General features: G+C 49.6%; 1 protein-coding gene across 2 annotated transcripts in view; it reads left to right on the top strand.

Moving 5' to 3' along the window:
- The window catches only part of LOC143374856 (uncharacterized), a 75,621-nt gene that overhangs the window by 44,983 nt on the left and 6,863 nt on the right, over window positions 1-23,775 (top strand). For both annotated transcript variants that reach the window (XM_076823400.1, XM_076823399.1), the window contains exon 5: window positions 19,166-19,354. In XM_076823400.1, the coding sequence (XP_076679515.1) occupies window positions 19,166-19,354 (189 nt within the window). The remainder of the gene's footprint in view (window positions 1-19,165; window positions 19,355-23,775) is intronic.

Raw genomic sequence — 23,775 nt, forward strand, 5'->3', positions numbered from 1 at the left:
CGCCGTCACTGGTGCGGACGCAACGGGCTGCGAAACTATCCGCTCCGCGGATTTAGGTTTCCAGTGCGAAATGGCGCGGGTCTGGTTTATCGGGTGACGTAGCGGCCACGACGAACGATAAGGCTTGTTTGCCGTGCGCTCGCGAGGCGTTCCAGACTATGATAGAGATTAGCTGTTATCTCGACTACGAGCCACAAGGAAGTCTCTGTCCGTTCGCTGGTACTATGTCAATATTATTTCAATGACCAGCTTCGTGCAAACAGACTAAGCGCAAGCTTCGAAACTGCGACATATCTGTGGCTGCTGAGTAGCCAGGTTCTCGAGGATTCGGGAGTCTACAGATCGTGCCCTATCCAACACTTTCAGAACATCGTCATAGGTGTACACCTACGAGCCTGAAATAGAATCAGAAAGATAGCACGGTTAGAACTTCATTATACTTCGTAGTCACTTGCAACTTATTGCTCGAGGATCAGAGTTCTATCATCTATGATCCACTGAAGATATCTGAGATACCTGGCAAGAGACTCCATTCAACGATCATCGTTCTGCTACAGCTATAACGCAATCGGAGCAATTGATTCGGCTCGCATGACCTGGGACTATATCCAACGCGCGAAACTTCGAAGCAACACAAAGGCTTCTTGCCTGGCACGGTTTAGAATTAGCATCCTTTACCTTGCACACTGACATTCGCCATTGAACAGTCCCCTACGGTATCTGCTTTGATCGTTATCCGATCACGCACGCGTAAGGGCGCCAGCTCCCGAAAATCGAGCGCTGCCAATCGAACGAACAATTTTATTCGGCCTGCGCGAGAGAGAGAGAGTCCCGTGGATTACGCGAAACGAATCGAGCGCATTTGCATTCGCGGTGGTGGAATACGTAAACGCAGGGCGCCGCGGAAGGGCGGCTTGGAAAATTTATTTCTGCAGGGGCGCGACAGGGGGGGATGAAATAATCTGTCCCCGTTAAAACGGCGGGAAAAATCGGGCGGCTCCCGATGGTCCAACGAACCAACGGGAGGCTTTCATTCACGGCCGCTGGAAGCGGAGCGCGCGTCCGCGTTCCTTTCGCCGTGAGACTTAAATTATTAATGCCCGGTTGCTGCTTTGGCCACTCATGCAACATTTATGGGAGCCGGCGATTCGAGGAAACAGCGGCCGAGAGAGATTCGCCGATTCGCCGTGAGCGAATTCGCTTGACCTTTATAATAAAAGCGGGCCCGAAATAAATTTAGTAGCGGATTCAGCGAGCGACGCTCATTATAGTTCGACGATACACGCTTCCCCCTTTCCGTGATCGCGCCCGAGCGTTCCCAGCAATATTCGCCGAGAAGAAGATTGATCGGCGGCCCTGAGAGCGAAATCGACTCCTGGGATTTCTCAGCCACCCCGCTTCGCGAGATAACTGATGCGCGGAGCTCCGGAGGCGTGGACGAACCCCGAGGAGGAACTAAGTCCATTCGATTACGAAACACAACCTTGGCCGGTGCAACTTAGTATTCTCAAATCGATTTTAAAATAGTAAGGTGTCGAAAGGTTGTTTAGCTTCCAAGGCCTCGCATGGACATTCTCAACTTCGCAGAGGATACTTAGCAGACTACACAAATCTCCGGAGCTCGACTTAGACGAGGCGAAATATCACCCGCCTGGAGCCCAGCGATTTGTCGGAAAGTCAGCTGCACGTAATGATCGGCCGGCATTGGCTTCGATAACGCGACGCGCCGGACGGATTCGTTTAATTGAATCGCGGGATTAAATCGTCGATCCGCGAGGCGATATTTCGATAGGAAGCCGAGCGGACGCGCGTGGCGCCTCATTTGTTCCCCGGCGCTTTTCAATTTCCTTCCGTGCGAGTTCCCGAATCACCGACTGGCTTAATACGTTTTCAAGAACCCTCGATGAATATCAATCTCTGTTGAACGTGCACGAGTGGCCGGCACTCGGCGAGCCGACGCGTGAAAAGCGTCGAGTGTCCTCGAACAGATATTTTACCGAATTACACTCGACGTCGGTGCGGCGAGGGCTCGACGATGCTTTTTAAAAGAATCGACGCGACAGTTCGTATTCCGCCGATAACAAAACTCCGCGCCAAATTCTCGTTCAACTTGACGGGGCTTTATGCGGCAGAATTTCGAAGAACCTCGTCTCTCTGTCAGCGCGATTATTCGCCGTCGTCGTGCAGCGTCGTGGAATTGGCCTTTTTTGCAGTTAGAGTCGTGTTTACGTTACATGGGCGTCTGGTTGCATGCCTCCGAAGCGTTTACAACGACGCCATTCACTCCGCCTCGAATGTTTGTGGCTGGTTATCGAGCGTTCCGCGTGAACGCGCCGTGCCCCGCGAGTTAGTCCCGATAATTGGAATTACCATCGACTAGTCGCTTCGCCTGACCGCTCGTTTTTCGCCACCCGATCGTCCATTGTTCTTCCACGGCTCCTCGCTAAACCGTTAACTTCGGAGAAGCTTCCCCCAGCCGCGAAAAAAGGCGAGCACCGCAAGCCGGGGCGTCGCACAGTGGGGAGATTTCGCGATTTTATGGCCAAAACTACAGAAATGCAAATTTTGAATCTTACAAATTTAATACAAATGTCAAAACTCAAATTCATTGCAGGATATTATGGGATTGATAACTATTTTATGTATTGAAAATTGATTCCTATATGAAAAGGTTATTTCTAAAACACTACTTTAAAATTTGTATAAATTACGTATTAAAAACCGAAACATAATTATTTTGAGGACAGAAAGATATCTCACGCACCACCAGGAATTGAATCCATGCCTTCAAATTATTTTCAGATCTTTGGATCGGTCTAACCTTACATGAACATAAACATTTGCGAGTCTATCCGAGCTTTGTGGTAAATCATTTAACAGTAAAATTGGTGGCATTTGATACTCGTATTAGTTCTTCAATCGACATTTGCCTTTATTTTGTCGAATTGAAAAATTAATTTTTGTGGTTTCGGCCATAAAATCGCGAAATTTCCCCACTGTGCGTCGTGGAAAAAGTCCGCGCGGCGTCATTTAATTAAAGCTCCTCGGTAGGCGGCCAGTCGCGCGGGCGATGTTCGAGAATTCAATTTAAAAACTCATTTCGATGCGGCCGCCTTGCCGCCATTCTCAGATTAGCCCTTCTGTTTCTATTTCTCCGGTCGCCCGCTGTTCTATTTTCCATTAGCCCCCGCATAAATTCCCGCGCGCCCTTGCCGCAACCCTCCCCCTCCCGTGTAGACGCTGTCCAGTGCCTTTACCCCTCGAATCGAGCGGAAAAAGCTGGCGTTGCTACGTGTTAATTGCAAGCTGCGACGTTAAATCCCGTGGAAGGATGACCGAGACCCCCGGAGCTCGGGGACAACGAACTTGGGAGCAGTGGAAGATGGTCCGGCGATAGGGGGCGGCAGACTGTGCGTCTCGAAGATTTTCTATCCGGCTGGAAGGAAGCGGACGATTACAGGGGAGACAATAAGGAAGATGTCAAGGGGATGGACGATATCGAAGGAGCGGGCACCGACCGGGGGGGTTAACAACAGTCCTCCCCGGGGCAGGAATCGGAGAATCGCCGTGCAAGGAGGAGGAACGTAATGGCGCAAAGCTGGCGGCCGAGTATCGCGGCGGGCCATCTTTGGTCTTTGTCTCGGTGACCTCTCTCCGACGCAGATTGCTTTTGGGTATTATACGAGAGACGTGGGCATAATACGCCCGGGCGCTACCTGGCCGCTGCCCCGCTCGCTAACCACTATTCCTGCACTAACGGTATACGGCCGCGTACGCCCGGCATAACGGCCGACTGGTTTATGGCGTCCCACTAAACAGCGGAGAACTAAGTCCCACCTATCCGCGGCTAGGCCGGTTCTACACGCTAACGAGTCCCCCACCGTGAAAGCCAGATCCGCGGATTTGATACACGGCTCTAAAAAAAGACTCGCAACGCTCGGGCCTAGCTAGAGATCATCCTCCTCGACAATTCCGGCATGAGGTCACGGCTTAATTATTCACGCTCGCCTCGCCGTATTTTATCGACGAAGTTGCCCGGCGTTAGCCTCGTCCACCCGGCGGAGGAACTTTAACGCCTCGAGTTTCTACGGAATAATACATGGCCGTCTAAGGAGGGACGATGATGGGACGAGTTTCCAACCGTTCCCGCGATGAATACGTCACTGGCACTGTTGAGCAATTCGTTCCTCCCTTTTCGTTATAATTCATATATTCCGCGAAATTTCGGCAGGGCGGCGGAAATGAACGGAGTTAGGTTTGGGTTAGGTCTGGGTTAGGAGTTTGCATCACAAGTTCATATTCAACTTTTTATAAGAACACGAGGATGCAATGGTGCCGGGAGAGGCTGATATTTATGCTGCGACCTCTGATGAAGTTGACTGGGTTTCCAAATGGACGCGGCTACCCGCGTCATGTCACGCTTGGATCGTGAAAAAGCTTCTTGCGCTGGCAGTTTCGAAAACATTAAAAGCCTGATCCTTCTTTCTCCGGGAGCTTTTGATTTTTTTTTTTATTAGTATTAAATGTCTTTATTGCGCAACACGAGCAGATAAGCAGGTAAGAAAGAAAATAAAGATAAAAGCAAAGGAGATGTTCAGTCAGAGACTGTTCTTCAACCTAGCCTAAGAAGAAAACTTAACCTAGGCTTAAATTCAAGGGCACTCCCCGGTCAAATCGCGCGAAAACATAGGTGACATTTATGATTTTTTTTCTAGAAAAAAGTGTACAATGTATGTGTCTAATTTTTGTATTTCATATTTGCCCACCCCTGCCTCTGATATGATTTGGGTGCTGCATCGTTGTAAAAACAACTGGCCTGGGCTATCGCTAAGATAACTTTAGACAGGATCATCCAAAATCAAAAACCCAAAGATATTCCTTAATCACACGTGTGTGGTTATCGCGCTACCCTTGGGCAGTGTTAAGAAACAACTGGGCGATGATTGCCACATGTTTAAACGATAGAGTCCACGAAACATGGGTTTCTTCGCACAAAAAGTTTGGTAAAAAAAAATTGAGTGCATGAAAAATCGCAATAGAGGGTAGCGCGGAAGCCAGTGTAATTACGAGTAGAATCCCGTCTGAATTTTTAGAATCGGTGAATAATTGCATTTTGTGTCGTGGCGATAGAGCGTGAAAAATTGTTTCGAAAAAAACGTATTTAAAGTTTGACGCCGGGCGCGTTCATCTAGTGACAGGAACTTGCCCGCGAGCGCCCTATTTTCCATGCGTTCATTCGATTAAACCAAAAATTGATTTTTTTTAGATCAATAAATGCATTATTAATTAAAAGAAAAATCACATTTCTATCTATTACGCCCGCGTCACAATTCATCTTCAAAGAACACCTATTTTTAAGGCCGTCGTACTGTTGATCCCCCTGAACTGCCTGTGAAATCTGTACCGTTAGGAATTTCGTTCTAAAATTTTACCCGGTCATGCTTGAGATGTGGGATGAAAATATGCAACAAAAAAAAAATAAATTTGTGATGTTTTGACCGGGGATTGCCCTTAATACACGACAGCAGGAGAAGCTGCAAAACAAGTTGGCAGAAGAGCTGAGGTTCGGTAAAGAAAAGAAAAGATGACGTACTGACCAGACCGAAAAATAGGGTTATAGCGTTATAAGGGATGCAGAAACGATTTACAGGACCGCCTGAAGGAGGAGAGAGTAGGGTGCGCGCGGATTTCAGAAGGAAGAGAATTAGCGCGAAGGTGTATCGGGCGAAATAATCGTAAATAATTCAGCGACTAAGCCAGCAGAGATGAAGCGTCAATCGCGAACACACCGAAGGCGGGTCCAAAGTTCCTCTGGAATTCAGGTTAGGCGATAATGTCAGAGGAGAGGGTACCAGAAGGACGATTCCTGTCCCAACCGCGCCACGTAGAAGCCTGCTTCTTCCGCGGCGAGGTCACTGTCTTCGCTCAGACCTTGGTAATGAATACGCCGCGCTGTGCCATTAGAAAGTGTCCTCCGGCTGCAGGAAACGTTAGACGTTAGATTGGCTTCGTGCCTGAAAATTTTGGTCAAGTTCGAGCCGTGGCCCCGATCGACGCGTTCCCCAGCACGGCGAGCGTTAGAACTGGAATAGAACGACCCAGAGACAGTCAGCGTGCGTGGAAAAGTTGGCCAAGATCAACTGGAAGGGCGACGTCGCGGCTGGGCGACCGCAAGCTGCACGTCCCTCTTCCTGTTTCCTGTTTCCGAGTTCCCTTCATGTTAATCGCGTGAGGAATTCGCATCGGGGCGCTGAAATTTCTCGCAGTCGTGCATCTCGCGGGCATATATTCGTGCAGAATGCCACGAGGCCTTGTTATGGCGTTTCTTAAACTCCGACACGCCTAATGACACTTTTTGCCGCAAAAAGTAATTGTTTTTAACAACGGAGGAAATATTTTTCGGATTCCCTGGAACCGGTTCACGGTGCTCTGTCCAATAACAATCTAGCGGGACAAAAGTCGCAGGTCGTACATAAATCATCAGCTAGGTGGAAATGTTTATTGTTTGTTTAAAAAAACAAACGCCGTCCGCATTGTTTTATCGCCCTTAAAACTTTCACCTCAGCCTCCAAGGGTTTTTTAACACCAAAATTCGTATTCTGGGATTTCCTAGAATGAACTGTGTTTTGTAGAGAAAAATTGTTGACGACCACGTTATTTAGAATGAATTACACATTTTGGATACTAACATCACCATTTTTGAAGATACAATTATTTTAATTATTTATACAAATTATGTGTAATTGTAAATATTTGCAACTATGACTTTTGAATTTGTACTCTCTAAAGCAAATAGAACAAAATAGCACAGAAATTTTCAGGTTCCACGAGGTTCCTGGATATCTAGAGCTTTTACAAAGAAAGCTGCTGAAAAATTTCATCCTTTTTATGATTATATTTTAATCCTGTTCGTTGGAAATTAAAATACTCGTGGCTGAAGCTTGATTTACTATTTACTTGTACCTCTGTAATCTATTATTCAAAATTCTAACAATTTAAATCGCGATACAATTAAGCAGTTTTAATACATTGCTGATACTGACGCATTCTAACAATCGGTTACTAACAAGGGTAGATCCCGAACCCGAAAATTCAAAAAATTCTGTAACTTCGTGAATATGTAGGGGATTTCTCCCTGGTTACAACGCAATTTTTGTTTGCTGCCCAAATTCACCCGAAGGGGGTGAAATTAGCCTCTGAAAATTCGGCTATTTTCCGAGTTTGTGTTATAACTCGGGAACTGTAAGAGATAGAAAAAAAGTTTCAAGACAAAAGTTACTTCTTTTAATTAGATCTATCATTTGGTAAAAAAATATTTTACAGTTCGCGAGTTATAACACAAAATCGGAAAATAACCGGATCTTTAGGGGTCAATTACACCCCCTCAGAGTGAATTTGGGCAGCAAACAAAAATTCCGTTGTAATCAGGAGGAAATTCCCTACATAATCACAAAGTTTCAGAATTTTTTGAATTTTCGGGTTCGGGATGTTTCCTTGTATGCAGCCGACTTACTTTTATGAAATACGTGTAAAGTTGCATACCATATCATTCCGATATCTCTGATTCAGTAGCTTGCGGTATGACCAAGATTCATTCATTTTGGATGGTCATGTTTTTGGACTTTTGTGACCGACCACTGTGCGGCTGTTGGGGCGCGCTCATTCGACGATGTTCCATCGTTTTCAGAAGTTTTGTCGCACGCTTTGGACCAAGCGACAGCAAAACATCTCGATGACAGTGTACAGGGTGGTTCGTACGATGGGAACATCTGTTATTTACCTGGTGTTGGAAGAACCACTCGGCGCGGCCACCTTGGCCTCGATCGCGAGGATTTAAACGTCGAAGCGTTTGATGAAATATCGAGGCGAGGGTTTGCCGCGAAAACTGCAGCATCTGGTCCGACGATTTATCGCGAGCAGTAATTAGCTGCGCGTGGAAATAGGCGGGGCGCGTCAATTCCATTCAAATCACGCGGCCGGCGTTGATTTTTATTTTCACGCGACGGATAAGTCGGCCTTTGAAACGTCGAAATGAATAATTACGTTCTCACAATAATGGTAATGGGAACAACCCGGCCCGCTATTTCCGTCCGTTTGTTTACCCCTTTATTTCTGACTGCAAACCGGTCGGTCGGCCGGACGTTTCTCTGCGTTTTAAAATTCAAAGCCAGCCGCGGGCCGCGGTCTTTTGTTCCTCCGCGTTATCTAGTCGCCTCGTGATTTTAATTCCCCCGTAAGTTCGCGAAATTACGGTAAATTCGATGCGAATGCGGCGTGTGATCCTCGAGTTGAACGAAATCAGACCGACGGTTCTCGATATCAAGAGGACATTCTCATCGTAATCTTCAGGATTTTCTTTTTCAAAAAAAACTATACAATTTGCAGTAAAAAATCTTTATGGTTTTGATTTATTCGTTCTTCGAGGATATGAAAAAAAATTCCCGCGATTTTAAGGAGTATGTTCGTAATAAAAATTGTGGGTAAATATAGGCTGGATTATTTCAACCGATGGCGAATGGAATTGAGAAAAGAAATAGTGGAACACACGAGAACGCGCGAAGGAATAGTTCCTCCGTATTTCACGCGGCACGGGGGCAGAACGAACGTCACCGGGAGCCGATATCAGGGATGAGAAGAGTGAAAGGGTCGTTGACATGGTGGACAGGGATTTCCGCAGCGGAGAATATTTCTAATGTTTCTGGGAAAGTGAAAAAAAAATCCCAAGTACTTTATTATTGTAAAATACGCTCGAGATATACGATCTACGAGTTTCCCAGGCAAATAATTCAGGAAAGCATGCGAACGAAGCGCGATATTTTATCCGGCAATCTGGGAGACTCGAGAAATCCAGGTGGCATTTAAAGTTCGCTGTGGTTTGCTGCCGTTCAGGCACACTTAGATGCTTACATAACCGGCGCTGAGAACCGGTGTGCGAGAGAGCGTTACAGGCGAGTTGCGCAACTAAGCCGGAATAATAAGGATCCTTGATCGTTCTAACGAGCCTAGCTCCGAGCGACCGTCTGCGACCCTGCCATTAGAAAGCAAAAGTTAAGGCCGCCGGCTCATTCTACTCAATCAAGATTATTTCCTCCCGAGACGGCCTTGATTTTGCTCTCTGTGACGCGGTCTATTACCGCGAACTACGCTAACTGACCCTTAGCACACTCGCCGCTCCTCGTCTCCCTAACAACGCGAAAACTCATCGACTCGCATCCCCTCTATCGCTGTGAAACAGCGTCCGCAGCATCTGGGCGTCTCGCTTTTTGCAGTATCGGTAATTGTATTAACAAGCAGAAGTTTGCAGATGCAACAGGATTGGCTCCCACTGCCCCGTCTCGAATCCGCTTCAACAGCGGGTCAATCATTTAATTGACGGTGACGAGGTCGTGATTGCGATTAGAAACCGCGATCGGCAAAGTCTCGGGTTCCTCTGCGTGGCCAACGGCCGACGTGGCCAAGGTCCGTCGCCGTCTAAAGCGGATTTTGCCGTCTGCCGGCTCTAACGGCATTGCCGGCAAAACATGCGCGATATTTTGCCACCGACTAATCTCCGCCGGCTGCTAACAAAAACCACGGGCTCCAGTTCGCCCGTCGTTCCTCCGCGATAATGTACCAAGCGTCCGCTGCCACGGAGCCTGTTCAACGTCCACGGAATGCTCCTCCGAGGCTGAAATGGCCGTTTGAATAGCTCACGTAACCAAGTGCTAATCGTATCCTTGAATGGCTATCGTTCCGCTCGCGCCGGGGCCCACGATCGTCTCCGGCCGAAAGGATCCTCGGCCCAACCTTGGCGGTTAGAACGCTATCGTCTAATTGTAAGTGTCCTCAAAGGCTGTTTGACCGTCTGCCACCTCTAACGGTGGACGGTAAAAAAGTGGTCGTTAAATAAAGATCTTTATCCTTGAACGTCTAGCAAGCTGGCGCTGGAAGGGAGCGACGAGTCTTGACGAGCGCCTGCTAATGCAATCGCGATAGACGCGATCCACGGGATACGATCTGTCGTCAACCGGGCAGTCCGCCCACGTTTCCAGAGGCTTCTATTCCTCGCGCTGTCGCTTGCGATTCGCCTCGGCCTTTGCGAATCAGTTTCATCCATCCTTTGTTCCCGCTCAAGGGAACAACTGACGCGGCACCGTCCGCGACAGATCTTTCGACGGCTAAGTACAATGGGGACGTTTTCTGTGCCGGGAACGGCTGTTAGAAGGCTTGAAAGTAGGCGTATCGGTATGTGGACGATGACGGTCGACGGGCAGAACCGCGGTGCGAGTATTTTCGTGGACGCAACGTAAACACTCGCTGGCAGACTAAGCAATCCAGTGGCATTTGCGACGCGCCTAATCGGCCGACCTCGCAGCTCCATAATTCACGTCGACCCGAGCGCAGCTTTTATCGCGACGACGTTTCCGCGAACGGCGGAAGCGCGTTTCTAGCCGCGACGATAACAAGCCGGCGAAAACAGGCTCCTCAGGCACTAGAATAAATTACAACGTGCTTCCAGGCTCGATGGTTCGTCGAAGCGTATAACTTGCACGCTCGGGGACCGTGAGTCACGAGGAACGTGAGTCAATCTATTTTTTCCGCTGCACCAATTGACTCACTGTTTGACACGGGCATTGGAAGCGCCGCGATGAAATTCAGCCGAGGGGCGATCGGTCGAATCCAGGCCAGCGGGTTTTACGATTCCCGAGAAATCGCAGCGGGCCGGTTTAAAATTTGATACTTTCTACGACACGTGGGCAGGCCGGGATAGAACGTCCAGGTGAGGAATGGTGATATTTCCGCGGGACCTTCGACGGAGTCGAAAGGTAATATCCACGCGAACGTGGCCTCCTGAAGCGCGCTCGATATTGGACAGCGAAGCGCAGTGGAGCGTGAAAAGAATCCTACAAGGTCTCGCGGAACGAGGAAATCCCGAAACGGCTTGCGACGCGTTAGCGCGTTCCATCTAACTTCGTCTGATCAGCGACTGGAAAATTCCACTTAATCCACTTCGGGCGAAAGTTTCGCGCGGTTCGGGGGAGCGGAACTAGGGAGACGGTATCCATTCTTTGAGCAGCAGAATTGCCCGAATGGGGACGTCGTCTATTAGATCCTCGATGTAACAGCGGACCGAGAAGCCTCCGCGAGAAATGATGATGGATGAGGGACGGTGTTTTGCGTGAGCTGCAATAGTGTCTCGGGCGAGCTGCGAAGTTATGGGCTGACTGGGTGTATATTTTTAACCGGCTGGCGTAAACTCCATTAGATCACGTCACGATCTATGACTCAATTCCTCTCGGCTCCGCTTGACTCAGCCTGTCTGCGCTAGCCACGACCTTCGCTAGTGTCACTAACCTATGTTACCACCGTGCAAGCTGGCCAACCAGCCGTCTAACGCGGTCCCGTCCAGTGGAAGAACGGCCACGGCGAAATCGTAATGTATTCCAAACACACAGAGAGAGTGCCAGACTTCCGCTTGATATCTGTTAGCCTTGAACTAGCATCGGGAACCTTGGGGCGCGTTTGCTTGCTCGAGGACCACACGCCCTATGAATAGACGCTGCGTTACCCGCGGACTCCTCGCGCTGGAGCTTGGGTCCGAGGTATTTGAGGATTCCTCTTTTAAATTCAGGGGAATCGTGTGGTAAATTAGCGTCGGAAAGTTCACAGCGTTTCTGAGGATTCTGTCTCTAAGCGGCTAGAGTTGTACACTGAGGTGGCGATGAGGAAGACGGTGGATTTTCAACGGTGGATAAAGTTATCAAACGAGAGTCTGGACGACGGTTAGTCGCAGCTTTCGAGCAGCTCGTCGCGCCGCCAGTTTTTCAGCCGAGTCGAATGGGAATGATTTGCAACGGACGTTAGCCGGGGTCTGTGACCAGCGGTCAGTGACGAGGATTAGACTCAAGGCCGAATTAGAGCGAACGTGTAGTCCGTCTGTGACTTCTTCCAGCGAAGAGCCAGGCTTGCGGGGCGATACTTCGAACGCAGGGACGAAGGGAGTGGAGGAGATCTATTCCTGTAATCCCTCATCGCAGCTGTCTTATTAATTGAAACACTCTGCTATTAGAATTCTGGTCGCGGTACGTTCCGGGCCGTAAATGGAAGATCCGCGAATGCATTTTATGCGAGAGCGTCGATTTCGACAGCGTGCGCGAAGACACTTGTATCCTTGAGAATTCTCGCGCGGTTCGAAGCGAATAGAGCGGCAGCCGTCCAGCTTGGCGATCGATGGATCGATCGGAGCAGGCCGTTGCGTAACGAGAAACCGCAGGATTTCTGAATACTCAAAAGCACGCTTGTTTACAGCCTACGCGATCGTGTTTATCGCGTGACTTCATTCACCGAGTCGAATGCCTCGGTTCGACTATTTTCATTCTTCGAATCCGGGGCCGCGCTGTTGACCGTTGCAGCAATGCGCTCGCCCGCACACTGGCCGATCACGAAATACCCTGGGTGGCCTGACGGATGGGAGAGAAGGGAGCATCGAAAGAAATCACGTCCAGAGCGAAGTGCGTTTGAACCACCTCGGAATCTCTGGATACCTTGAAAACGTTATGACTCGTCTAAGACGTTTCCGCGCGACTTCCGTCACCCTGCGCCCCCGGCCGGCAATTTCTCCGCGCGGCAAAAAGATCGCACGGTCTCTCGAGAGATCTCGAGCTCGCGCGAGTCGACTCGATTCGCGCCAAAGGTGAAAGGCCCGGTATATGGGACACCGGCTGGCCAGAACTCGTCTACGTGGTATCCTTTTCTTGACGGTACGTCCGCGGGGACTCGCTGGAAGGGGCAGCGGAGTGGCGCGAGGGGCACGGGGGGCGATCTTAGCCGAACCTTTTATGGGGAAGGCGAACGACCACCGAGAAATCGGAACGCGAATCGCTTGACTATGCTCTTTTTCGGCTCGCCAGTTCGACTACTCTAACAAAGATGGGATGGCTGGGCGTCATCACGAAGGACGACCGATCCTTGGGTCCCTAAATTCCCTAGCGACTGGTGCGCTGGCCAGTCGAGGGCGTTTCCGGATACGTGGTTTAGAAAGATGATCCTCGAACACTCTAAGATAATTCTAAACTGATGAAGCGAACGTGTGTTGAAAGAAAAGAACTAATACGTTAGGTTCCTGACATTACCCACTCTGCTTCCTCAGAAAAGAAGCCGAAGAAATCGAAAGATTCCCAAGGACAAGTGTCTCGCGACAAGTCCCAGCCACGACCTCGAGAAGAACGATAGAAAAAGCGATAGTCACGGTCAGCTATGGCTAGACACTGGCTAGACATAGAATTCCTAGACTACCGGCCAAGGCTGTCCATTCAGGTTGTCTAGGCCTACCTGCCTCGTCTAGCCTGAGCTCTGAATCACGCCAGAGAGGCGGTCGGTCCCTTTGACACGCGGGAAACGGTAACCCGGAACAACGGCTGTACGATTACAATTTCAGATCGCGTTTCGGCGCTCCGCAGCTGGCCGAAACAGAAACGAAGCCTAGGCACTTCTTTGCATAACAAGATCCCTGGTGCCGCTCAGCCGTCTAAGTGGAACGGTCCGTAACGACTTTGATCCTCGGAGAGGAGAAGAAGATGGCCACCCTGGCTCGCCCAGCGGAACGAGTCAAGTTTTCGCGAAATTCGTCCGGTGAGAATGTAGGGTAGAAGTGTTCTCAGCCGCGGGATGATAGGGTTGATAGCCTGCTCCTTTCTAGGTATTCTGCTAGGCTCCTAGGTGGAAGTTAATTACCTACGAAGACAGGCATTCATCCCTTGCAAACGCAAGCCCGGAGACATAGACTTTCCTCCCTTAGCAGGCACTCGCAATTAGTCGGAGGAGGGAACAATGATCCCTTCGGGTGTCTTCGGTTATCCTGGGCCTAAGGCACGCAGGTGTGCGTGTGCAGGCGAGTACGCGAGCGAGCCAGCGAACGGGCGAGCCGGTGTGCGTGTACGTGCGTGGCTCTGCGGTTCGCGAGTGGCTTGTGCCAAAGGGTACTGACCCTGACCCAACGGGCATTGCTCCTACGGTGCGTTTCTCCGTTCCTTTTCTGTTAGATCGCTCGCGCACCGGCGTAGCGACGGCTTAGTAACGATGTCCGGGCATCATCGGGAATCTTTTTTGCATGGATGCTGAACGGTTCGCCGCTGGCCCGAGCGGGCTAGTCGAGGCTCGCGGTGAATCCGCTCGGGCGGGGCCGCGCCAACGAGGAAGCGACCTGGCACCTCGAGAACACTACATCCATCAGATCGCAGTGATTTTCGAATCATCTGCACTGCTTTGCATCGAGCATATCAATCGGTGGTCCCCACTTGAAGCAAAAATTTCCATCAATTTCTGCATTCGCTACGTCAATGACGCTTACTAATTGAGTAGCTAAAAGTGAGGATAAGCACGTGCTTAGGGCACCAGGAAGAAGGGCGCGAAAGAAATTTTCTGAATTTTAATATCTAAATTTTGTTCGAAACACTTTTTAGTCGATTCGTCGGAAATGCTTAAGAAATCGGACACTGCGTTTAAGTGATCACCCTGCATAAGTGGGCCATCAAATCTTTTAAGGGCTCAGGGCCTCTAAAGATCTTAATTCAGCCCTCGGGATTACGTATCTATTTAGCAACTACGATAATTCAAGTCTCAGGTATGTAGCTACCCCCGTAAGGTTCAGCTCCGTGCGTTGAAAGGATGTTGATGGTATAGAGAATTTTTTTAGGCAAGTGGGAACATGAATTCTAAGTAGAATGATAGTCGAAAGTCCGCCGGAGTTAGCGTGGCAGGTTTAACAGTTACATTATGCCTCTCTCGGGAACGGAGAGATGCGATAACGAAAATGTTTCCAAGCGTACCGTTAGCGCGGTTCGATGTCGGGATAATAAGAGCCAGCAGCATCGTGGCGTCGACAAAACACGCGGAATCGATATATCGCGGGTAGGAGTTTATCGTTTTCAAACCCGTTCCCCGTTCGATTGTTCCGTGGCGCGCGTTTGCGCTTCCAATTAATTATTATCGGATCGACAATTACGGCGCATTGCGCGGCCTGCAATTTAATACGGCTCGACACCTATTACATAATTACGATTTAAATCTAATTCCCGTGTCGCTGGATACACCGGCGCGGTGTGGATCCTCCGCCGCGCGAATCGATAACCATTCGACGATAATTAAAGGGGCAAAGGGCAGATCTAGGTAACGATATCATCTGCTACGGGTTCGTTAAATTTTCTAAAGACTGTCATCGGATGTTAGCTATCCCCAAAGCCTCGCCCCAGAAACGCAGTCACCCTGCTGGCTGAGCTGATACTCATTCGCTCCTCCTTTCCAACCGATTCGCTCACTCCCACGATTTCATCCTCGATCCTCCTGCCCCGCGCTCAAGATATACGTATCCCCTTAATTGAATAAACGAATAAACTCAGGTATCATGGCTCGCGCACTGACCGCTTGGAATCGATAACTATTTGCTGGCAATTAAATCGGGGACGGGGGATCCCGCGAGCCATTAGTGCCGCCGAAAGGAAACGTATAATCATCCTTAATCGCATTAATCCTCGACGCTGGCGCACGGTGGCAATTAAGATGGTACGTGCCCCTTTCGAGACCGTTTCGATTCGGCTTCCTCGAACCCAAGCCACCTCGCAACTTACGCCCGCGAACAAGTGGCCCGCGTAATGGCGGAGGATCGATGAAACGCGTGTCGATAAAATTGTAGCGAGAATTTCCAGCAAATTGCCGGTTGCCTGCTACTTTCTTGCAAGAGGGGGCAGTTTCTTCGCGATCGCCTCGCTGCATCCCGAACTTAGCCGCTAACTTTTTACGTCGATCGACAGATGGCTCGGTTCCAGCAGCGGGTAATTAGGGAGGTAGCGATTGCTCATAATGGGGGATCCGTTTCTTATGGTCTTCGCGAAATCGCGTGGATTTCACGGGGGTCAGACGATCCCGATCGATCTGCACCGTGGATGAGAAGGAAAATATTTAGCATCTCGGTGGAGGCAAGCTTTTCAGGGTTTACTTAGTTAACTAGTAGCTTGATCAGTACCGCTCTCCGTTGCGTTCACAAACGATCGAGGACAAGTTGGCAAGTTTCACCGCCGACAAGTAACGTAACGCAGCTAGCAGGTGAGCGAGCTGAAACGTGAGACTGTTTCGAGAGCAGCCAGCAGAAAGCTCGCGAATCGAAACCTCTGTCACCTTCGAACGAGTAATTCCGTGAAGCAACCCCGGGCGAAGCACCCGATCCGCCAATTACTCGAATCAAAGGACCTCCCCTGGAAATAGTTCCTCCCCGGGTTATGCCGTGGCCCCTGGAGCGCTCCATATTCCCGTGAACTGGGAAACTCGAGGCGAAGAGCGATAAAGGAAACAGATAAGAATCCCCGGGAACGAGGGAAGCGTATATCTCGCGCGCTGGGTTCACGAGGGCGACATTAGTTACGCGGCGTTCCAGGTCGAATCGGCGCCTCGTTCCTTTCCGAAGGAGCCAGTAGGTTTGCCCTAGAAATTGGAGATTCCACCACCACCCCGCATGATAGCGTGGAATACTTCTGTTTCGCCGGCAACTGCTACTCGGAGCGGTAATTTCACCGTGCTCGCCGGTTTCGGGTGCCGTAATCGGAATAAAGGAGTCGTTAAGAGCGGGCCGAGGGGTGGGAAATTATTTCCCTCTCGATGTCGCCCCTTTAACGAACCCTCGAGCGTGCCCTACCCCCGCGGCACGTCGCAGCCTTTCCGAATCGGTGACGAGGAGCGTCGAGAGGAGGCAACGAACCAATCAGGCCTTCCATCGAGAGGGTTGAGAACGGGGTCGGATTCTCTGTGAGACAAAGGAGGCTTCCGAAGTTGTCGAGGGCGCAGGATGTATCGCCTCTGGAATATTCGCTTCGCAGGAAACACCTGTGCTGTGCCCTCTTTCGCGATTCCATTGGCTCCTCGCGAAATTGCCGGCGAACATTCTCTCTATAGAACCCTAGAATCTTCTGAACAGATAAATTCGTTTTAGGTCGCGCGGGTTCGAAATAGAGCAGCAGGGTCGAGGAGGAGAATTTTAAGCGTTCTTCTAGATATATTTAGCTCGGGGAGTTCGCGCACCAAGTTCGCATCGGTGCAACTTGTGAGCAAGTTAGTCGAGGCAGAGAACATTTACAGACTTGGACCCGTTTTCGTGCTGAAACACACGCCATAATTTCTGGTCTCAGCGCGGAAGTTTTCCGAGAAGCTGTATCTGTATATAGGTTCGCCTATTGGAGTTTTATTTGAGAGTCTGTCACCACCAGTGGTCTGGATACCTACTTTTAGCGGCCAAAATTCTAATCTTTCTGAGACTTGGTGATCAAGGGTTATTCAGATCGCTGATGACGAATCTGACACCAGAAATGAAAAATTCAAGATACCGGATTCAAATTTATAGCCAAAAATAAGAACATCTTTATACCGACATGGACTAAAAAATGCTTATGACACATAAATAACTGACATATACTTCCTATGATACAAACACGTATTTTGATGTTCTATAATGAGTAATTAAACCAATTAAATTCACATAAAATTTTATGACTTTGTCTTCGTATTATATCTAATGAAAGAATCATCTGAAAAAGGAAAGGTATGCGGATTTAGAATCACTGGAGGGTTGTCAATTCATACAAACAAAATTACATTTTAAAGTTGAAGTTGAGAAATTGAATTTTGGTCCCCCAAAACCATTGTGCAGTGGCGGATTAACGGTCAGTCGGTGAACAGTTGTCACCTGGGCCCTTACACAGAAGGCCCCACCTTATAAAAAATTTATAATTTTATCCAAACACTATATTTTTCTCCTGGCCTTTTTTCCTGAAATCCGCTACTGGCCACCGCGTTTATTTATTTGTGGCTCACAGCTCCCACACGGCGTTACAGAGGAAGATAAAACGATTCTGTGCAGGGGAATAAGGTGTCGCCTGGGCCAGGTGGAGACATGCAACGTGCACTGGATTTACGAGGAGAGTTGGCGTCAGGATGTTCCTAAAGAGAATATAAATGATTGCATTGCACTGCTTTAGATCCCCTTGCTTTAAGCGATGATATTCCAGCATTAAAGATGATCCCTGGACGCAGGTGAATCTGTACACAGTCAGTCGGCTAAGAGGCGCTCGTTACGACAGAAAAAGAGGCCTGAACGACGTCGAAGGACTCTTCGCGATATCAAGCGAACGTGATCTGCCCTTCGCCGACAGATTAGACGAGATAAGCACTCCTCGTTACCTTCGATCAGGCGATAGCGCGATCGGTTCCGCGAACAAGTCGCCTCACGTGTCCCCTGATATTTAATTCCGCGGCTATCTGTCGTTATCAGTCCTCGTACTCGCCATTATCGAGGATCGTCGTCGTACACGATGTTACCGTGCCGAATACAGGCGAATAAAACACGAGGGAACACCGCTGGCTCCGCGTGTATTCACCTTCATTCCCGTGTAGCTACGCGGGAAGCGGAATGATGAATTTCTGCACGGGGAGTCGCCCAGAGCAAAGGAACTCCGCGGCGAGCCGCGCTCCGTTTCGCTGTCAATTTCCTTGACGGATAACCCTGATGTTCCGTTATTCGGCATCTCCCGCGAGGCTCTCCCAGTGATACTGGCGGCGCGTGTGCATCCGTCATGAACGATTACCGACGTATCTTCGCGGCCGAATACGAGACTGAGGCGAATAAGATCTCCCACTCATCGAGGAGATGTTCCTTCGCGAAAGAACTCAGCGAGACCTCGCGCCGTTCAACAGTGAAATTACGTTTACCTGCGCAGACCGGGCCCGCGAATCTGCAAATTCGTTGAACCTCAGGGCGAATTAGGTGGCCGCTAGCCCTTCAGACACTACGGACTAGCGCCGCTGTAAATTCCCAGATTAAAAACTTTTAATCGCGACGGACGGAAAAGCCAGTCGCCCGGCGTAACTTCGTAACTCTCTGCCCGCGAGATTACCCGGATTTCGGCCGAGCTGTTTCCTCGCACGCGCGACTCTCTACACGCGTCAGAAGGTCCGGGGTAGTGACGCGCGCCAGCTCGCTGGTTTCCGCGGCTGATGCGAGGCGGAGCGTTGTAAGAACCGGGGGAAATTGGGTCAGCGAGCTTGCTATCGATTCTGGGACGAATCAAGAGGATACGCTCGTCTATGGGAAAGGAGGAAGGGTGGGGAGAGGCACTAAATTCTGGTGTTTTTCTGCTTTCAGCTGGTGAATGGGCTCGATGGACCCAGGTACATCTGCGAGACCGAGGTGATGGAGAAGGTAAACGTAGCCACCACAGGCCCAGTGGAATATACTCCCCCTGGGAATCACACCAATAAGAACCCCAACGGGAACATCATCACGCTCACCCTCAAGCACAACCATCTGATCGTGGAAACGGAGGAGCGAGCAGTGAGTATATTATAGTCGGAACAGAGTCAGTGTCAGACCTAGAACTGATCAGCGATTTTGCTCTAACTATTTTGCTCCCTTTAACTCTCAAGTCAATGGCTCACCCAGAGCGAGCCTAGGGGACCTAGCACCCCCAAAGAAGGGCCCAAGGATCCCTATCACCCCCAAATAAGTAGCTTTCCGAAGAAGAGAAAACTGCACTTAATTCTTTCCAAACAAATTTTTATAATCACCTAACGAATTTTATTGAATTTGCATTAGAAATATTTTTATCCGTTCAACTCGGCTCCCACCAAGATTAAATCCTGAGTGTGCCACTGGAGGGGCTAGAGGCTCTAGAAAAATATTGCCCAAGAAGGTTACTTTGCACGCGATCCTTATAAAGAAACACTCTATCAAAAGCTGGTGAAGGAGGGCGTGAACTATTTCGATGCTGCATCTAGGGGCGAGAGGTCGAATTTGGTTACAGACAAAGGACGTGTTCCGTGGGGGGATCCAATTAAATGGAATTCGTCGATAATTGGAAGCCCTCTTCATTAGCGAGCCACGATAAGAGGGAGAGAGGTGTAGCGACGGTGAGGACAGTTTCGTGTCCCGCGTAATAACTGAAATGTCGGTTAATCCGCTTGGAAGACGGAGTCGGACCGCGGCGAGGGCAAAAAGTGCCGTTAATTAGCTCGGGCGCGGAGGCGAGACCGAGCGGGACGGTGTTGGGCACGGTTTTCGAACGCGGCAGCGCGGGTCCTCCGCCTCGAAAACACGGATTCGATCGTGCGAATTAGCGCGAGGCAGTGCCCCCGCTGCAGCCAGCGGTGCGCACTTTCGCGGCGGATTAATTGTTGCCGGAAACGTTGGCGCGTGGCGACCGGAGTTTAACAAAAGTCGACCGGCCTTTTCGCGATCCGTGGACGGAACGGGATGGACAAAAGCTCCAGCTATCGTGGCTGCAACGCGCGGGGTCCGTGCAAGTCGCGGAGCGGAGCGATCGGCGCGCCGAGGCACAATAAGGGCGCAACAGGTGCGGAAAGGTCGACTAATCGACAGATCGGGTCGAAGGAGCGGCTCCTCGCTGCGAGTAATTAACCCTATCGCTGCACACGAGAGATTTATTTCCACGCGGGACAAACATCATTGTTAGCGCTGCAATCGGTGTCGCCGATCTTGCGCGTAGGCGTACGTTCGCTTTTTCCATGGTTCTCTTCGTGCATTCCCGGCGAGCAACAGCTAACTGCTAGGAGGGACTGATATCTCCCTTTTGTTGGAGCGTCGAGAAGGACACGGTGAAATCGACCCACGGAACGGAGATTCGCGCAGCTGGGTCAGCCATTGGTTCCCCCTTTGACAGGGATAACAGGTTCGCAATTATCGGGATTCGTGCGGCCCTGTAAGGTCGAAGGTTACCAGGCAATTTCGTCTCCGCCTATCGTCCTACTTACGGGCCGAGGCTTATCCCTGGAAACTCATCTCGCTGCGGATCCCGAGATCCTTCGAGTTAACGCTCCCCTCCAGCTCAAACCAACCTTTCCAAATTTTCCCTCGAAATCGTTCTCTATTTCCCTTTCCTGGATACTCGCTGATCCTGTCCCTTCTTTGCCTCCCACTGGACACGCTCGCGCGCCCTAAACGGTGTAGCGCGATCTAGCGACGAAAGGGCGCGGATCGGGGATCGCCTAAATCCAGAGGTAAGTCTGTTAGTCGATGGATAAATGGCTGAACGAACTTGCCAGAGTTTGGAGAACCTGTACACGCGTGATGGGAGGTGGACTGTCCGCGCTTCCGCGATGATAAAACGAGGGATACGGTATCCTGGGAGAGAAGAGAGTATTATCGTCCAGGGAAACTTGTCCGCGGGAATTATCGACGATAAACCGCTTGGCTCCGTTCAATTTTCACCGTAGGAATCTCGAGTTACCGGATCGTGAGCCGATCTTACGAGGAAACAGGTTCGAAAGAGGGCCCTGGGGCCTCTGCTCCTCACCTCGCAGTAGAAGCAGCCCGACCGCGACCAGACCATCGCCATTACAAGAATGGAAATTCTTATCCTGTATTTCCTGAAATTACAGTTCAATGAGGAAATAGTCATTTCAATTTTCTGGAGCAACCTGCACGCGAGAGAAGTGGAGCACAGCGAGGTCGAAGTAGAACGGACCCCTTTGTGGTCAGACCACAAGAGCCACGAGAGTTTGAGATGTTTTATGTACAAGTGACACGTGATAGACTATCTTCTGTTCAAGTACCATTAATTTTGCACATCCTGGGTGATCTGTGTGCCAGAGAAATATAGAGTAAGGTAGAAGTGATATCGATGGCTTAGTGCACGAATATTGTATGCCCACTTTTGACGTTTTCGAGAAAAGAAGCTTTAACCCTTCATTGGCACTCTGGGTGCGAGTCACCCGTAAGCTGATTTTGACGCTCTGTACCTTTTCCAATACGTAGATTCTAGGTAGAATATCGTGGATATTCGTGGAATATCTGTTTTTTCAATCACCGAAATAGCTTATCTTCTATATGCAAAATAAATTCCTTTTTTTTCCAAAGCCGACTCACAAACTATTTTTTTCCTCGAAATATATCCGAACAACAATTCTATACATTTCTAGCTTCAAATATTGAAGTTCGTAAAAGTTGCAATTTTTTTAATATTCTCTTCGTTTTTTCTCGACACATGGTAATCTAGATTTTTTACAAAAACTATGATAAAATTTCAAAAAAAGGAGTATTGAAATACATTCTAAAGACCTTGAAATTGAGCCATGCTTTTTTCATAACGATTGGATTCTTTAGATGAGAATGTCAGTAGTTAATAAAAAAAAGAGGTGTGACAACGAAGGGTTAAACACGCAATGGTGCATACAATGAAGAAAAATATTATTTTCCACAAAATTATGAAGTAGATAGAAACGTGATTTTTATACAGTATAAAGAAACAGCCAAAAACTATTTGTTGCACATAAAAACTGAAATTTCGTAAAGATTTCCATTGTGCCACGTATAAGCATCGTATTCCTAGGAAATTTTTCATTCCTCTACCCATGCCATTAGTTTTCCTTGAACCTACAGGGTGGCCCACATTCCGCGGAGGCTCCGAGCAAGGTAAATAAACAAATTGATCAGCTGAAGTACGCCAAGCGTCTCCACGCCAGTTCCCTCTTCGGGGGAATGCAAAAACCGCGCGATTCGCTTGCTTAAGAGGCGAGCAGACGGAAAAGGGACAAGGTACGGCAGGGGACGCGAGGGTGTGGATGCTCTGGATGCCTCGACGTAATAGCTGGCCCGACGCCAAGTCGCGGTGTTCACCCTCGGTCGCGTGGAATACCCTCAGAATTCGAGAAACACTCGCACTATCGAGGCCACGAGTGCTTCTTTCGAATGAAGTGCGCTTCGAAGGCCATCCAACCCCGGTGTTTCCAGCCATCGCGTCAGTTGTTTCTCCGTTCAAGCGAATCAAAGGGAGGAGCTCACCCCTCGCGGTCTAAATGCTCCCCTCTAGCTCCTATCAGCAATAGTTTCAAACAAAAGATCGGGGACCATTGATCTCATGCAGCGATATTTTTCTAAGAGAACCGCACGGTGGCTGAAGATCCTTGGAAAAGGCTGAACAATAACGGAGAATCACCGACGGCGTACTCCTCCCCTTTTAAACTCCCGTTCGGAGATCTGGGTCAATTTTTTCCAGCCGGCATCGCAAAAATTGTCGTGTTTCTCTTAAAAGGAAAACGTCCCGTTTCACCGAGTCGCCCCAGAATTGCAAATGCACCCTCGAGAAGCCGGAGGGTGGACGGCCACCCAGCTCTCGTGCTATTTTACCCTTGCGCATTCGACAAATTAGCTCTCGGAGCGCGCGCGCGGGCGCGCGCCGAATCGCTGCCTCTCGGCCCTCGCAGTTTCCGTCAGAACGCAATCGCGAGCGAAGTTTTCGGGGCGAACTCGGCGCCGCTGACACGGTTATCGGGCATCGAAATGTTCCCGGCTGCCGCCGCTCGAGGAACGAACCCCACCCCCGCGGAGCGTGCTCGAGCTCGCGCTAATTGAATCCAACCTGCGAAACTTTGAAATTAGCGTTGTTACACCGCGATCGCGTCGCGTTATCCTTTTCGCTGCGCCAGTTCGCTGGCGGGTTATAAAAACATTTAGGTTACCAAAGGTTATTAACTAGCGGGTTATCGGCTATAAATACGCGCGCAGAAGGGGACACGAACCGCGCGTCATCCGTTTAGTGGAGCATCCGGGATCAGTAACGCGTGATCGATAATCTCGCGCACCCTATTATGCATCGATTAATTTATTACGTGGAAGATTAAATCCTCGGCGAAGCGTTCCCCTGCCTCTGCCACCTCGATAAGCGGACATATTTATACGTGTGCCTTCCTATTGCGATAATATCGTTGCCGATACCCGCTGGCACGGGGTGAGTCACC

Source organism: Andrena cerasifolii, chromosome 11, assembly GCF_050908995.1.
Source record: "Andrena cerasifolii isolate SP2316 chromosome 11, iyAndCera1_principal, whole genome shotgun sequence".
Lineage (NCBI taxonomy): Eukaryota > Metazoa > Arthropoda > Insecta > Hymenoptera > Andrenidae > Andrena > Andrena cerasifolii.